General features: G+C 43.0%; 1 protein-coding gene across 1 annotated transcript; it reads right to left on the reverse strand.

Annotated features, from left to right (window-relative positions):
* Window positions 1-1,147: 1,147 nt before the first annotated feature.
* CLEC3A (C-type lectin domain family 3 member A) lies at window positions 1,148-14,627 on the reverse strand. Its single transcript, XM_060788476.2, has 3 exons — window positions 14,454-14,627; window positions 9,434-9,517; window positions 1,148-2,055 (listed from the first exon to the last, which is right to left on the reverse strand). Exons 1-3 carry the CDS (start codon window positions 14,560-14,562, stop codon window positions 1,664-1,666), a joined length of 585 nt encoding a protein of 194 aa, XP_060644459.2. The 5' UTR covers window positions 14,563-14,627; the 3' UTR covers window positions 1,148-1,663.
* Window positions 14,628-16,611: the final 1,984 nt, after the last annotated feature.

The raw sequence follows: 16,611 nt of genomic DNA on the forward strand, positions 1-16,611 counted from the left end.
GGAGGGTGTGCAGGCAGACCCGGAAAGTGTGCATGCCTGCCAGTAGCTGTAGCTACTGGCACATTCCAGGCCTGCTTGCACACTCCACCATACATGTCCTGCCACACTCTCTGAGAGTGCATTTGTGGTGGGGCATGCAGGCAGGCCTGGAACACGCCTGCAGTTGAGCTCCTGCCTGCCTGCCTGCATGCCTGCCACAACGCAATCTTTTACCAAGTCAAGGAGGCAAATTTGGATATATATGAAAACAGGCTTTTGTGTCGAGTAGAATTTTGTGATGGAAAAGGGCTTCTGCTCTATTCTGCTTTGGTTAGATCACATCTGGAATATTGTGTCCAATTCTGGGCACCACAATTCAAGAGAGATATTGACAAGCTGGAATGTGTCCAGAGGAGGGCGACTAAAATGATCAAGGGTCTGGAGAACAAGCCCTATGAGGAGCGGCTTAGGGAACTGGGCATGTTTAGCCTGAAGAAGAGAAGGCTGAGAGGAGATATGATAGCCATTAGGGCTGGGCGGTTTCGTTTCGTTAATTCGTAATTCGTTAATAATTCGTTAATTTTTTTAATTACAAAACAATAACGAACCATTCTGGAGCAATTTATTTAAAAAAACGAATTTTTAAATAGTTTTGTAAATGCTTCGTATTTCGTTATTGTATTCGTTTCGTTATTGTTTTGAGGTCGTTTCGTTATTATTTCCGCATGTCTGGGGCAAGTTTTATGGTTGTTTTTTGTTTAATTAGTGAAAAAAAATTATAATATCACACCAACAGTCAACAACAGAGGGAGAGGGAAGCTTCAGAAGTTTTTGGAGGTTTTTTAGCGTATTTCGCGGTCGCGTCCGCCATTAACGAATCGATTCGTTATTGTTTCGGAAATCGATTCGTTAATGTTTTGTAATTTTTTTCCACATTTACGAAATTTCGTAAATATCGAACTTTTTAAAAGGAAAATTTTGTAATTATTTTAAATAACGAAACGCAAAACCCCCAAAAAACAAATCGATTTTAGAAACAAATTTTTCCGTTGTTACCCAGGCCTAATAGCCATGTATAAATATGTGAGAGGAAGCCACAGGGAGGAGGGAGCAAGCTTGTTTTCTGCTTCCTTGGAGACTAGGACGTGGAACAATGGCTTCAAACTACCAGAGAGGAGATTCCATCTGAACATGAGGAAGAACTTCCTGACTGTGAGAGCTGTTCAGCAGTGGAACTCTCTGCCCCGGAGTGTGGTGGAGGCTCCTTCTTTGGAAGCTTTTAAGCAGAGGCTGGATGGCCATCTGTCAGGGGTGATTTGAATGCAATATTCCTGCTTCTTGGCAGAGGGTTGGACTGGATGGCCCATGAGGTCTCTTCCAACTCTTTGATTCTATGATTCTATGATTCCTGTTTTGTGCTTCCAAAGAAACAGATTTGGAAGAAATGGTAGAAATAGTAGGAACAAATTCCATGCACAATTCTAACAACCCACCACTTTCCCTGGTCACTGCATGTTCATATTGAGGGAGGCGGATGATCCCTGGAAAATTGTAGATGCTTCCCTCTTCAATGACAAAGAACAAAAGAAAGACAAAATATATGCTGCTGTTATACTGGTGTACATCATTAACAATGTGTCTTCTCAGAAGAAGGTAGGAAGCTGCCTAAAAGGAACAAATTAGCCTATGGGATAAGGAATTCACACACATATCGTTTGACGGTACGGCAGACTTCATCGACCCATTTTCCTTGAGCTGAGTGGGAAAACGAGACACAATTTTCCCGTTTCCCTCCATTGGGTTGTGATCGGTCCCAGTTGAAGTAGTTGAGGACCATTCCGTTGACATCAACAAATTTCCCCTCGCTGACCATGTCTGTGACACCCAGCCAAAAATCTCCCACATTTGGCATACTCTTCTTGGTGTAATCTCGAAGGGCATTGGTTTCATCCACACTTCTCGGGATGGCAAGAGTCCCTCCCTTGGCTATGCAGTCTTCGTTTGCTTCATGAAAATGTTTGGCGCCATCTGATGCCAAGTAACATTTCTTATGCACTTTTGTTCCACGAAGACAGACTGTGAATGGAAGAGGATGGACACAGTTACATTTTGCTTCAGTTCTTACCATTACTCAAAATTGGATCTGGCATTAGTTATTTATTTACAATATTTATATTCTGCCCTTCTCACCCTGAAGGGGACCTCAGGGCAGATTAGAGAACACATACAGGGCAAACATTCAAAGCCATAAAACAGACAGGACAGACAACAGATAGAGGTATGTGCAGAAGTCATTGTTATTATGTTTGTGTTTAACTGTTAGGGTATGTATTTGTGTTTGTAACAGTAGCTAAAACTGGAGTCATCTGGTTTGAATCCACAGTGAGCGTTGCCAAGGAGACAAGGCTGGCTAGCTCATGAGAAGGAGAAGTGGGCGGAGCCAAGCAGGAAAAGTTATGGGCGTTTTTTTAAAAAGCAGCAGAGAGAGGCTTGGAAGGGCCTGAGAGAGAGGCTTGTGTGTGAGCGGCTGGTGTTTTTTCAGTCTAGGAGGGTTGAAGAAAGAAACCTGGCCAGATTCTTTAGTCAAAGAAAACTAAAGGAAGCCTAGTTAAGATCCCTAGTTAAGGAAGGACTAGAGATCAGAGATTTGATCGAGGGAAGAACAAATTGAAAGGCTATATATAGTAGTGAAACATTGTTCACTAGAGAGCTTCACCTCAGTGAAAGTTAGCCACAAGCTGTGTTATCTGGAAGAGTGGACTGTATTATAAACCACGTGATATTCAAAGTTCCATAAGTTATTTAACAGCCTGCAACTATAAGCTTTGTACACAATAAACTTGTTATCTTTTGTTGAAAACCGTCTCATCTCAACTAATCTGTGTCTGTAGAGCCAGATCTCATCGGTGGTACCTCAAATACCTCATGTTGGTGGCAGTTACCTTAATTTACAAATAATAATTGGCCTCCTCCATAATATACTCTTCTACACCATTGAGGCCTGAGGTAAATTCCCTCCATAACATCCACATCTGTACAATCGGTGGCAGTGGTGGGATTAAAAAGTGTCTGAGGTAAAATACCTCGATTATTAGGGCCTGCCATTGCCAACCTCAGCAACACACAAGCACCTCCTTGCAATTGGTGATAGCAGTGGGGATCTTCAAAGATAAAATCCCTATACCCTGTCCATCATTGTGTTCGCATCTTCCCAGGTATATGTCGGCATTTTTCTCAACTTTGGCGTCCTGGAGGTTGTGCTCGATTTTGGCCACAGGGAGGTGTTGTCACTCCATTCTTTGTGATGAAAAGCCCTTGATCACAGACTTCCCCCTTATTTTATTTATTTATTTATTTCGGTTTCTTCTACCCCGCCCTTCTCACCCCGAAGGGGACTCAGGGCGGCTTACAAAGGCACAATTCGATGCCAGCATCACATAACAGTAGTAAAAACAAATTAACATCAATTAACAGTTAAACAACAATTCCTGCATTACAACCATAAAACCAATAAAACTAATAAAACAATACAAACCCAATTACTCCTCATAGACGGTCAGCGATCGCTATCTCATAGTCCAAATTCCAATTCCACATTATCAATCCTGTCTGTCCTAATCGTCTGAATGTCCTTATCTAGTTGTCAGATTGCCCAAAGGCCTGGTCCCACAACCACGTCTTTACTTTCCTCCTGAAGGAGAGGAGGGATGTTGATGCCCTGATTTCTCCTGGGAGTGAGTTCCACAGGCGAGGGGCCACTACTGAGAAGGCCCTGCTCCTCGTCCCCACCCACTAACCTCACTTGTGATAGCGGTGGGGTCGAGAGCAGGGCCTCCCCAGATGATCTCAAACTCCAGGGTGGGACGTAGAGGGAGATACGTTCAGACAGATACACCGGACCGGAACCGTACAGGGTTTTGTAGGCCAAAACCAGCACCTTGAATTGTGCTCGGAACTGAACTGGCAGCCAGTGGAGCTGATGCTCCGGTGAGTAGCCTGGCTGCCGCTCGCTGGACCACTTGAAGTTTCCGAACAGTCTTCAAGGGCAAACCCACGTAGAGTGCGTTGCAGTAGTCTATTCGGGATGTAACAAGAGCGTGGACCCCTTTGATCACGGGGAGTTTCTGGCATTTCCTTTTTATGGTGCTGTAAAATACCTCCCAGCTTAAGTGATGCCTAATTTCTCTACCCAGAACTCACAGCTGTTTTCTTTTTTTTAAAAAATAATCTTTATTAAGATTTTTTGTTAAAAACAATAAAACAATGTAGAAAGGAGAAAAAGAAAAAAAGGGTAAAAGACAAAGAAAAGAAAGAGAGAAGAAAAAGAGAAGGTAAGCAAAGAGAAGAAAGGTAATGGATAGAGAGAAAGAGGAAGAAAAGAAAAAAAGAATACACACACACACACACACACACATAGATAAGTAATATAGAGGAGAAATAAAAAAAAATGTTTGTTGACTTCCAAGGTATCTTCGGAGTGGGCTCTTCCTTTTCTTTCTCCTATCTTCCTTCTTCTGTTTCTTTTTCTCCCCCTCTTTTCTTTCCTTCACCTTTTCCTTCTTTCTTTTCTCTCCTCTTCCCCTTCTTTCTATATTAATATATTTCTTTTTTTAATTCTCAAGTATTCTGTACTCTTGACCAGAACATGTTTTGATGGATCTTAACTAAACATCTTTACTGCTGTTCGTGTTGAATTCTGTTTTAATTTTTGTATATTTGTATATTTTACATTCTGTGCTAATGCTTTTATGGCAAGCCGGTTTGAGTCCCCTTTGGGGAGATTAAGTGGGTTTTTAAAATAATAATAATAATAATAATAATAATAATAATAATTTGACCTGTGATTTTCTTCAGCTGTTTTGTTTTGGGAATTTCAGGAGAAGGGGTGGAGGAAGCGGGAAGCTAAAAACGACTTGGGGAATATTATTTGTACTACCATATTTCTATTTGGGGAAAAAACCCAGCCCCTTCTGCCTCGCCACATTGGTTTCAAGACACCCAGCAAGGAAAAAATGATGTTTATATTGACAACAGGGAGGGTTGAATTATCCGGAAATAGGTGTATACTTGGCTTTGGACTAGAGATTGAGATCTGAAGGCCTTTTCATTAATTTGAGCTGCAAAGTGCCAAAGTAAAGCTAGGTGTGCATGAGGTCAACCCAATGCTTAGCAAACAAATATTGCACAAGGAATTTTAAAGGGCTGTTCCAAATGTGAGCTAAACAACCTTGGGCAGTTTACTTTTGGGCTTCAGCACTCAGAATTCCCTAAATCTTCTATTCCAAAACTGACCCACTGTGCTTTGTACTACATTGTTATTCCCTGCTTGGTTTAAAGCAATGTGTGTGTGTGTATAAGGCATGGTTAGGTTCAGCTGGAATCTTCATAATTTGGAAAAAATCCCTTTTTGAAGCAATTTTGAAGTTTTTAAGGAAACCAGAAGTCCCTTTGCCCTTCCAATGCTTTTTTCTGCCATTTCTCTTATGAATAAGTAAGTGAGTCGGAAATTATTCTGTTCCCTGGCCTTGGTTCAAACTAGAGAAGCATTCTAAACCGGTGTGGATGGATTCCCTTCCTTTCCTTTCCCTCTCGCATCAGTTTAAACCGGTGTGGATGGATTCCCTTTCCTTCCTTTCCCTCCCGCATCAGTTTAAACCGGTGTGGATGGATTCCCTTCTTTTCCTTTCCCTCTCGCATCAGTTTAAACCGGTGTGGATGGATTCCCTTTCTTTCCTTTCCCTCCCACATCAGTTTAAACCGGTGTGGATGGATTCCCTTCCCTTCCTTTCCCTCCAATGTCAGTTTGAACCAGTGTGGATGGATTCCCTTCCTTTCCTTTCCCTCCCATGTCAGTTTAAACTGGTGTGGATGGATTCCCTTCCTTTCCTTTTCCTCTCACGTCAGTTTAAACCGATTTGGTTGGATTCCCTTCCCTCCCGTGTCAGTTTAAACCGGTGTGGATGGATTCCCTTCCTTTCCTTTCCCTCTCGCATCAGTTTAAACCGGTGTGGATGGATTCCCTTCCTTTCCTTTCCCTCTCGCATCAGTTTAAACTGATGTGGTTGGATTCCCTTCCCTTCCTTTCTCTCCCACATCAGTTTAAACCGATGTGGATGGATTCCCTTCCTTTCCCTCCCACATCAGTTTAAACCGGTGTGGTTGGATTCCCTTCCCTTCCTTTCCCTCCTGCATCAGTTTAAACCGGTGTGGTTGGATTCCCTTCCCTTCCTTTCCCTCCCGCATCAGTTTAAACCAGTGTGGATGGATTCCCTTCCCTTCCTTTCCCTCCCACGTCAGTTTGAACCGGTGTAGATGGATTCTCTTCCCTTCCTTTCCCTCCCGCATCAGTTTAAACCGGTGTGGTTGGATTCTCTTCCCTTCCTTTCCCTCCCACATCAGTTTAAACCGATGTGGTTGGATTCCCTTCCCTTCCTTTCTCTCTCACGTCAGTTTGAACCGGTGTGGATGGATTCTCTTCCCTTCCTTTCCCTCCCGCATCAGTTTGAACCGGTGTGGATGGATTCTCTTCCCTTCCTTTCCCTCCCGCATCAGTTTAAACCGATGTGGTTGGATTCCCTTCCCTTCCTTTCCCTCTCACGTCAGTTTGAACCGGTGTGGATGGATTCCTTTCCCTTCCTTTCCCTCCCGCATCAGTTTAAACCGATGTGGTTGGATTCCCTTCCTTTCCTTTCCCTCCCACTTCAGTCTTAAGCAAGAGCAGTTTTAACCAGAGTGGATGGATTTCTTCCCTTTGCTTCCCGCACCCCTTCTGGAGTAAAACAACTACTTTCAAAGTAAAGACCACCCAATTAAACAGGAAATAACACTTTGAAACTATTAACAAAGGATTCGGAAGTCTTGGAAGTTTAGCAAAGTTTTGAACTTTTTTTCTGTGAAAATCGGAATTGATTTTACATGTGGACCACCAGTGCCCTCTACATCCAAAACGAGTTTTGAACTTTTTTTAAATCAAACAAGCCACACACACACACACACACATACAGTAAAGGATATGGAAAACATAAGTTGAGGTGTTAAAAACAATTATAAAATAGAGTTAAACAATGTTACACATCACAGTTCAAAACAATATTAGATCTGTGTCTATTTAAATCAGTGGTTCTTATGCTGTGGGCTGCGAGGATGAAAATCTGGATTACGAGCCTCCTTCCTCTTAATTTAATTTAATTCTGCTCCTTTCGCTCTTCCTGCCATTCCTTCCCTGTCTCTGATCATGGCATATGTTCTGTACCAGAAACTAGAGCTGATGTGGTCTATCCCATGCAGTTTTCTGAATTAGCACCCCAAACCAAATCTAAAGCTAACCAAAAACTGATTCGTAACCTTTTTGGTACTAATGTTGGAGAGTGGTCCCTGGTCAAAGCAGTCCCTGATCAAATAGTCCCTGGTCAAGTGGTCCCTGGTCAAAAAGTCCCTGCTCAAAGTGGTCCCTGGTAAAAAAAAAAAAAAAAAAAGGTTGGAGACCACTGATTTAAACAGAAACAAAACTTGGAGATAGGACATTTTTGGATTACGACTTCCAGAATTGCCTAGCCAGAATGGTCATTGTGGAAATCTTTTGTTCAGACATCAGTTTTTGGTTAGCTTTAGATTTGGTTTGGGGTGCTAATTCAGAAAACTGCATGGGATAGACCACATCAGCTCTAGTTTCTGGTACAGAACATATGCCATGCACTTCACAGCAATTACCAAATTTAAGATCCTTAGTTTTGTGATCTTCACTAAAGTGAGAGTTGGATATGATGTCTTCCAAGACATATTCATTTATCTTTTTAACAGTCCATAGTATGTTAAACTCAATATTATCATGTGATATAACATTGTGCTGTTGCACGCTGGGCCTGTGCATAAGACTGTAGACAGGACATAAATTCTGTGTACCCAATGGGACGCCGGGGCTGCCTCAGATTAAAGGCCCTTAGACCTACCCAAAACAAAGTCTTTAGATTGGACTCCAAAGTCTTGGAGTCCTCGTGGACAACAAGTTAAACATGAGCCAACAATGTGATGTGGCGGCAAAAAAAGCCAATGGGATTTTGGCCTGCATCAATAGGAGCATAGTGTCTAGATCTAAGGAAGTAATGCTACCCCTCTATTCTGCTTTGGTTAGACCACATCTGGAATATTGTGTCCAATTCTGGGCACCACAATTCAAGAGAGATATTGACAAGCTGGAATGTGTCCAGAGGAGGGCGACTAAAATGATCAAGGGTCCGGAGAACAAGCCCTATGAGGAGCGGCTTAGGGAACTGGGCATGTTTAGCCTGAAGAAGAGAAGGCTGAGAGGAGATATGATAGCCATGTATAAATATGTGAGAGGAAGCCACAGGGAGGAGGGAGCAAGCTTATTTTCTGCTTCCTTGGAGACTAGGACGCGGAACAATGGCTTCAAACTACAAGAGAGGAGATTCCATCTGAACATTAGGAAGAACTTCCTGACTATGAGAGCCGTTCAGCAGTGGAACTCTCTGCCCCGGAGTGTGGTGGAGGCTCCTTCTTTGGAAGCTTTTAAGCAGAGGCTGGATGGCCATTTGTCAGGGGTGATTTGAATGCAATATTCCTGCTTCTTGGCAGGGGGTTGGACTGGATGGCCCATGAGGTCTCTTCCAACTCTTTGATTCTATGATTCTATGATTGTTTAAAGGTTCAACAAAGTTCTTTATTAATGAAAACAAACAGGTATTTCAAGGCTTTCTTAACAGTCTATTGGCTCTCTCTCAATCTTGTCCACAGGGAACAGGCACTATCTTCATAACTGTAACTAATGAGGAAATCCTTAACTTCTAATCTGGGCAGTCTGTCTTTGCCTCTGTTAGCGTGGAGCCCCTACACCCGGTACCAACTGCTTCTGGCTTCCGCGAGTGACCCTTACCAAGCAGAGCTTTGTAGACTTCCAGGGGGAAAGGAGTTCAGGTTTCCGTGATGGCTGGCTGAAGTCCCTCAGCAAAGGAGCTGTAAGGCTGTATAATCCTTGGCCAAGCTGTAGACTGTATATCTCCCCGGCCAAGCCTTAGAAGACGAAGCTTTCTACAGGAGCACTTGGTTTCATGTCCTGTATGGAAAGCTCCTCTGTGTAGACTGAACTCAAAATGGCTCCTATTTCCTCTAAAACTCAAAAAGGGGGCGGGACCAAGGAACCTAACTATAATTGACAGGTGGCTTGCCCTATGATTGCAGCCAAAAGAAGCCACCTATCTGCAGAGTCCCAGAAATTTAGGACTATAACAAACATTCAATGCAAAGCAAACAGAATTGGAGCTCCTGGTACAGCTGTACCTGCACAAACATTGTGCCAGTTTATCCACCATTAAAGCCATGCATTTCGTTAGTTCTCTTTTCCAAATAGTCCTCTAACCACTGCTATACAGGGCAACAGAAAAATTGTATTTTTCATTTCCTTGTACAAATCGGTTATTAAAAATTCCAGACTTACCTGTCTGTAGTGCTTGCATTTCTTTCAAGGAGTTTACCTCTTGCCAAAGCTTGTCAATTTGGGTCTTTAGGTCACCATTCTTTTCTTAAATAAGGAAATGTTGACATATATTAGTATGCCTACTAGGCCTGTGCAATTAATAAAAAAGTTTAAATACTCGTTACTAAATTAGGGGCGGTGGCAAATTGTTTATAAAGTGTTTCTAAAATATCGTAAGGTCTCTGTATCAAAACTATAGTAACATTATAAAATTTTCATTATTTTTTCATTATGTAATTGCGCAAGCGGGGAAGCTTCCGGGGCTCCTTTCTCCCTCAATTTTAGAGCTATCAGGATGAAACTTGCTACAATTGTAGAACACATTTACCACTGTTATCCCCCTTGCCACCAAGTTTCAGAACATTTCACACATCCACTGATTTTTGAGATTTTAAAAAAGTTTTTATGAACAACAAAACTACAAGAGCTATCTCCTTGAATTTCTATTTTCAACTAGCTGTCCCCTGCCACACGTTGCTGTGGCCCAGTTTGGTGATCTGGAGAGTGAAGTAATTAGAAAGTGTTGGTTTCTAATATATGTAATTTCTTTATGCTTGTGGTTAAACAGTATTTTTTGCTCTTACTTTGTCAGTGTTGATGTCGAGATTGTCTGGTTTGCCTACTCTGGAACACGCAACATATCATTGTCCTTTCAAATGTATGATACTATATCTATGGCTGGATGGCTCTTTGTCAGGAGGGCTTTGATGACATTTTCTTGCCCTGGTGAAGGGAGTTGGACTGGATGGCCTTTTTTCTGTTGGTCTTGGGAGTTCTGTGTGGGAAGTTTGCCCCAATTCAGTCGTTGGTGGAGTTCAGAATGCTCTTTGATTGTAGGTGAACTATAAATCCCAGCAACTACTGCTCCCAAATGTCAAGGTCTGTTTTCCCCAAACTCTATCTGTGTTTATATTTGGGCATATGGAATATTCGTGTCAAGTTTGGTCCAGATCCATCATTGTTTGAGTCCACAGTGCTCTCTGGATGTAGGTGAACTACAACTCCCAAACTCAAGGTCAATGCCCACCAAACCCTTCTAGTGTTTTCTGTTGGTCATGGGAGAACTGTGTGCTACGTTTGGTTCAATTCCATCACTGGTGGAGTTCAGAATGCTCTTTGATCGTAGGTGTACTATAAATCCCAGCAACTACAACTCCCAAATGACAAAATCAACAGATGCCCATCCAGCCTTTGAAATATTAATAATAATTTGAAATCTACTAAGTAAACATTGGCGTTACTGTCTCTTAACTTTGTTTACTTCACAGGGTTGATTCAACTACTAAAATCCCCTTTATCTTGATATCCCTTTAGAGAATGAACACCAAACCTTTTGGAGAGGAGGGGGCACAAGGTATGCAGAATTCTGGGAAAAGTAGTTTGGGAAAGTGAGGACCCATATGACAGAGAATTCAAAAGGTCCCACCCTAAACTACATTTCCCAGAATTCTAATTGCTTCAGAATACCAGGGTTGCCCGTGTTAAAGCCTCATTTTGATGGTCTGTGCCTGTCTCTCTCGGCGGAACATGTGCCAGAAGGGAACATTCTGAAACATGTTCCAGAAGTATATGAAAAATGCACATAGTAACATTGCCTGGTATAACGAAATTAAAGGGTATCTGGGCAGGGGGGAACAAACAAATCAATCCCACCTCTGCCACCAATATAGCGAAATTTTAGACTGACCCTATGTTTCATATACAAGTGACCGAATGTTCTTGGTAGTATTAGCCGCCACCACCTCAGAATTATTGGCCTGAGGAACCAAAGGTGTGAATGTGTATTAGGTAAGGTGTGTTTGAGCCCTTGTTCTTCTATGGCTTCCTCACTGGCTGACTGGACTTTAAAAATGGTTTGACAGAATGAGTTCTGAGGAAATGTATAGATTGAGGCATACACCAGTTAAAAGTTAACTAGAAAGAGTTTATTGAACTTTATATTAACAATGACTCATAGAAATGAGTGGTACAGAAGCGTGATTCAGTTGCAGAAACTTGGTTACTTAAACAAACAGTTCCCCTGACAGAAAAGCTTTTAACAACTGTGAGACTCCTTAAACATACTGTTCTATCTTTAGACACAGTATCAGTTGAGAACAGACTCCTGTCTGCACAGGGCAATAAACTCCCCTATACTGTCCCTAGTATAAGGAGACAAATCTTTCTTTTACTGGCCCTAACAACACAGTAAAAATCCTAGCCGTTGTCTCAGCCTATTCCCTAAACTTAAGGCTCACTAAAAGCTCTTCCTTTTCTGTCAGATCCCTGCTCTATCTAGCTTCCTCTCCTCAAAAATCACTTCTTTCCCTGTCTGATGTTAAGACACTTCTTCCTCTCTGTCTAAAGCTCACAGCTTATTTTCCCTCTGTCAACCGACTCCTCCCCCAATTGCTATACCCAATCAGGAGTTGGCTTGACTCCTCCTCCTGCTCTGCCTGCCTTCCAAGATGACAGCCACTGTCATGCAGGCTTCGGCCTAGTCGACTGAAAGGTAGATTTCATGACACCTGGCCATCCATTTTTAGAGCAAATCAATACACACCAAAATGATAACCTGAGAGTAAGAACCCTACCATGATGTGCAGCTGACCTTGGAACAGACTCAGACCATGAACTTAGATGGCATGTTTTCTAAGTTTTTAATTTTTTTAAAATCTGTTTTAACTCTGTTTAATATTTTGCAATTTTTGAAATGTTGGGTGATTGTTGTTGAGGCACGATGTTGTGCCATTGTAAGCCATCTTGAGCCCCCCTGTCGGGGTAGAGAAGGGTGGGGTACAATTGTGGCTATAAATAAATAAATAAATGATGGCTTTTGTGGAGTGGGGGAGAGAATGTGCTTATGGAAAATTATTTTCTAAAACTATATGAAAAATGCACATAGTAACATTGCTGGTGATAAGTAAATCTTAGCATCCAGGAACTCTGTACTGCAGTGTTTCCTCCCCTGGGGGAGTTGCGAGGGGGGTGTCAGAGGGGTAATCAGAAAACACAGTATTTTCTCTTGGGCATAGGGGTTCATGGGAAGATTGATCCAGTTCTATCATTGGCGGGGTTCAGAATGCTCTTTGATTGTAGGTGAACTATAAATCCCAGCGACAACTCCCAAATGTCAAGATCTATTTTCCCCAAACTCCACCAGTGTTCACATTTGGGCATATTGAGTATTCATGCCAAGTTTGGTCCAGATCTTTCATTACTTGAGCCCACAGTGCTCCCTGGATGTGGGTGAACTACAACTCCAAAACTCAAGGTCAATGCCCACCAAACCCTTCCAGTATTTTCGAAGGCTTTCATGGCCAGAATCACTGGGTTGTTGTAGGAGCCCTGCTCTCGGTCCCACCGCCTGCACAAGCACGGCTGGTGGGGACGAGGGACAGGGCCTTCTCGATGGTGGCCCCTCGACTTTGGAACTCCCTGCCATTAGAAATCAGAACTGCCCCCTCCCTCATGACGTTCAGGAAACTAACAAAGACCTGGATGTGGAACGCGGCATTTGACAACTGATTTAATTCTTTGCCCACATGAAAGGAGGATGATGAATGGGATTGTGATGGTGTTGGACGATTTGGCTCTTTTAACTGTGATGATAATGTTTTAATGTATATGGTGCTGATATTTTAATCGTGTAATGAAGTGGCATTGTGTTGTTATTGTATATTCTTTGTATGTTAACACATGTTGTGAACCGGTCCGAATCCCTCTTTGAAGGTGAGAGGGTCGGTATATAAAACCTCAAAATAATAATCATAAATAAATAAATAGGTTTTTTCGGGCTATATGGCCATGGTCTAGAGGCATTCTCTCCTGATGTTTCGCCTGCATCTATGGCAAGCATCACACAGAGAAGCCATTGAAATACACAAGCATGTGGACAATTTCAACAGAAAGGAGGAAACCATGAAAATGAACAAAATCTGGCTAGCAGTATTAAAAAATCTCTAAAATTACAACAACACAATAACAGAGAGGAAACAAACAAGGACATCTAATCACCTCTCAACAAAAGTTTGCTCCAGGCTCTGTCAGACCATTATATTCTAATCAAGGTGGTCAGTTGAAACATTCACTAGCTTCAGCAGACAAGAGTCCTTTGCCCCACCCTGGTCATTCCACAGATATATAAACGCTTTTTCCTAGTTCCAACAGACCTCACTACCTCTGAGGATGCTTGCCGTAGATGCAGGCAAAACGTCAGGAGAGAATGCCTCTAGACCAGTGGTTCTCAACCTGGGGTCCCCAGATGTTTTTGGCCTTCAACTCCCAGAAATCCTGACAGCTGATAAACTGGCTGGGATTTCTGGGAGTTGTAGGCCAAAAACATCTGGGGACCCCAGGTTGAGAACCACTGCTCTAGACCATGGCCATATAGCCCAAAAAAAGTACAACAACCCAGTGATTCCAGCCATGAAAGCCTTCGAAAATACTGGAAGGGTTTGGTGGGCATTGACCTTGAGTTTGGTCAATGCATCCAGGGAGTACTGTGGGCTCAAGTAATGAAAGATCTGGACCAAACTTGGCATGAATACTCAATATGCCCAAATGTGAACACTGGTGGAGTTTGGGGAAAATAGATCTTGACATTTGGGAGTTGTCGTTGCTGGGATTTATAGTTCATCTACAATCAAAGAACATTCTGAACCCCACCAATGACAGAATTGGGCAAAAATACAGTCAGTAAGTAGCAACAAAAATAATGTTATGTTTGGGGGTCACCACAACATGAGGAACTGTATTAAGGGGTTGCAGCATTAGGAAGGTTGAGAAACACTGCTGTACTGTACACCAATTTGTGTTTCATGATGAAGAAAAACTGGGATATAAATCCAATTAAAGAAAACACAAACAGAATTATCCAACTCAGATGAAGCAATGTAGCAAAAAATAAATGCTTGAAGCAAATAAGTTTGTCCTGGATGTAATCAAATACCATATTACATATTAGTTTAAAAAGAAAATCAATAGTTTGATCATTGCTTACCTTTCACCCTCCTTTTACTGTGTTTTCTAGCTTTGGAAGCCTGGCCAACGATCTGATCCAGCAAAAGTATAGCCACAAGGAGGAGAATCAGACATCCTTTTTGTGCCATAGCTTTCTTCGGAGTGTGAGTAAGCGTTCTTGAAGACTAGCTGGTGAGTACTACATAGAGCCGCATCCTGGTAGAACTGGCGGTGTTGGCCTTTATAAAAGTGTAGTGACAAAATTGGCTCTGCACCTTGTTTATGTACTGAATGAACTCCTTCAGCAGGCTTCATCATAAGGTGCTCTCTTGTTCTCTGGTTTTCTAAAAACTCTTCCAGACTTGTATTTCCTGTTAGTTCTAACCAACCCAATTTATCAGGCTCACAATCCAATGTAAAATATATGTACTCGGATGAAATTCCTGTAGAGTTCTGTGCTTCTTAGTGTGTTGTATTTAGAATACAGATTCATATGCTTTTTTTATGGTGTCAGAAATGACTTGAGAAACTGCAAGTCGCTTCTGGTGTGAGAGAGTTGGCGATCTGCAAGGACATTGCCCAACGGATGCCTCCTGTGGGAGACTTCTCTCATGCAACAATTTTTGGATGACACAGGTGGCCTGGAAGCCCGTAGCCAGGATTTCATTTCGGGGGGGGGGGGGGGGTGAGTCTTTTCAGGGGGGGTTTCGGGGGGGGGGGCTGAGTTTCGGGGGGAGCTGAGTCTGAGTGAAAGAGGGTCTACCCTAGCAAACCTTTTGTATCATTACCCCAATACCCCCATGCATATGGGATATATTTAGTATGGTGATCAGATCATGATATGAATAAACATAACAGTTTAAGTAATGCACCAGTAAGGCCTTTTCGCGAACCACCATGAGAATTTCGGGGGGGGGGGGGCTGAAGCCCCCCGAGCCCCCCCCCCCCTGGCTATATGCCTGGCAGCCTGGACCCTTTCCAGTCAGGTTTCCGCCCTGGCCATGGGACAGAGACAGTCCTGGTTGCCATTACAGATGAACTTCGTCGAAAGTCTGATAACGGCAGATCAGCGCTACTGGTACTTCTCGACCTTACCGCAGCGTTTGACACCGTCGACTACGATCTAATGATATATCGTCTTGCCATGTCCAGAGTTTGCGGTCAGGCCCTCAATTGGTTCGACTCATTTCTCTGAAACAAAGCGTGGAGTATATGGATCAAGTCTCTGAAAGATCTCCCCTCCTATGTGGGGTACCCCAAGGTGCAATTCTCTCCCCTCTTCTCTTCAACATCTATGTTAGACCCCTTGCTAGTTTGGCTCGGAGTTTCGGCCTAGACTGCTATCAATATGCGGACGCCACCCAACTCCTTCTGCTCTTGGAGCCTGGAGCAATGTCAATACCAGACAATTTCACCCTATGTCTGGAGGCTCTGTCGAACTGGCTACGTGCTAGTAGACTGAAGGTGAACCCGGCAAAGACTGAGATTCTCTGGCATGGCTGCTCGATTGGTCTGACCCATTTGCTACCCACCTTCGATGGTGCTGCCCTATCTCCGCCTACCGTTAAGAGCTTGGGTGTCATTTTGGATTCGCAGCTGACAATGGAAGCTCAGGTCGCTGCTGCCAGCAAACAGGTCTTTTTCCATCTACGACAAGCGAGGTAATTGGCACCCTACCTATCTGATGAGGCTCTAGCAACAGTCATCCATGCCACGGTCACATCTAGCCTGGACTATTGCAACGCCCTATATGTTGGCCTTCCGATGTCTACGACCCGAAAGCTCCGTATTGTTCAGAATGCGGCAGACAGGCTACTCACAAGAACGCCCATGAAATGCCATATAACACCAGTGCTGCAACATTTACATTGGCTTACAACTGAGTACCATGGTCTGTATAAGATGCTAGTTCTGACCTTTAAAACTCTTTACGGCCAGGGTCCATCGTACCTTAGGGACCGTCTCTCATTCTCCCATCATCGGAGGTCGCAATGACCATCCCAACGTGACTTACTTTATATACCGGGTCCTAGAGAAGTGCACTTGGAAAGGACCAGACGCAGGGCTTTTTCTATTTCTGCCCCTGCCTTGTGGAATTCCTTGCCGCCCTACATGAGAGCCATGTGTGAGTTAGGGCCTTTTACCCTAGCACTTAAGACTTGGCTTTTTACTAGAGCTTTTGATCTATGTTAATTTTA

The sequence above is a fragment of the Anolis sagrei genome, chromosome 8 (assembly GCF_037176765.1).
Source record: "Anolis sagrei isolate rAnoSag1 chromosome 8, rAnoSag1.mat, whole genome shotgun sequence".
Lineage (NCBI taxonomy): Eukaryota > Metazoa > Chordata > Lepidosauria > Squamata > Dactyloidae > Anolis > Anolis sagrei.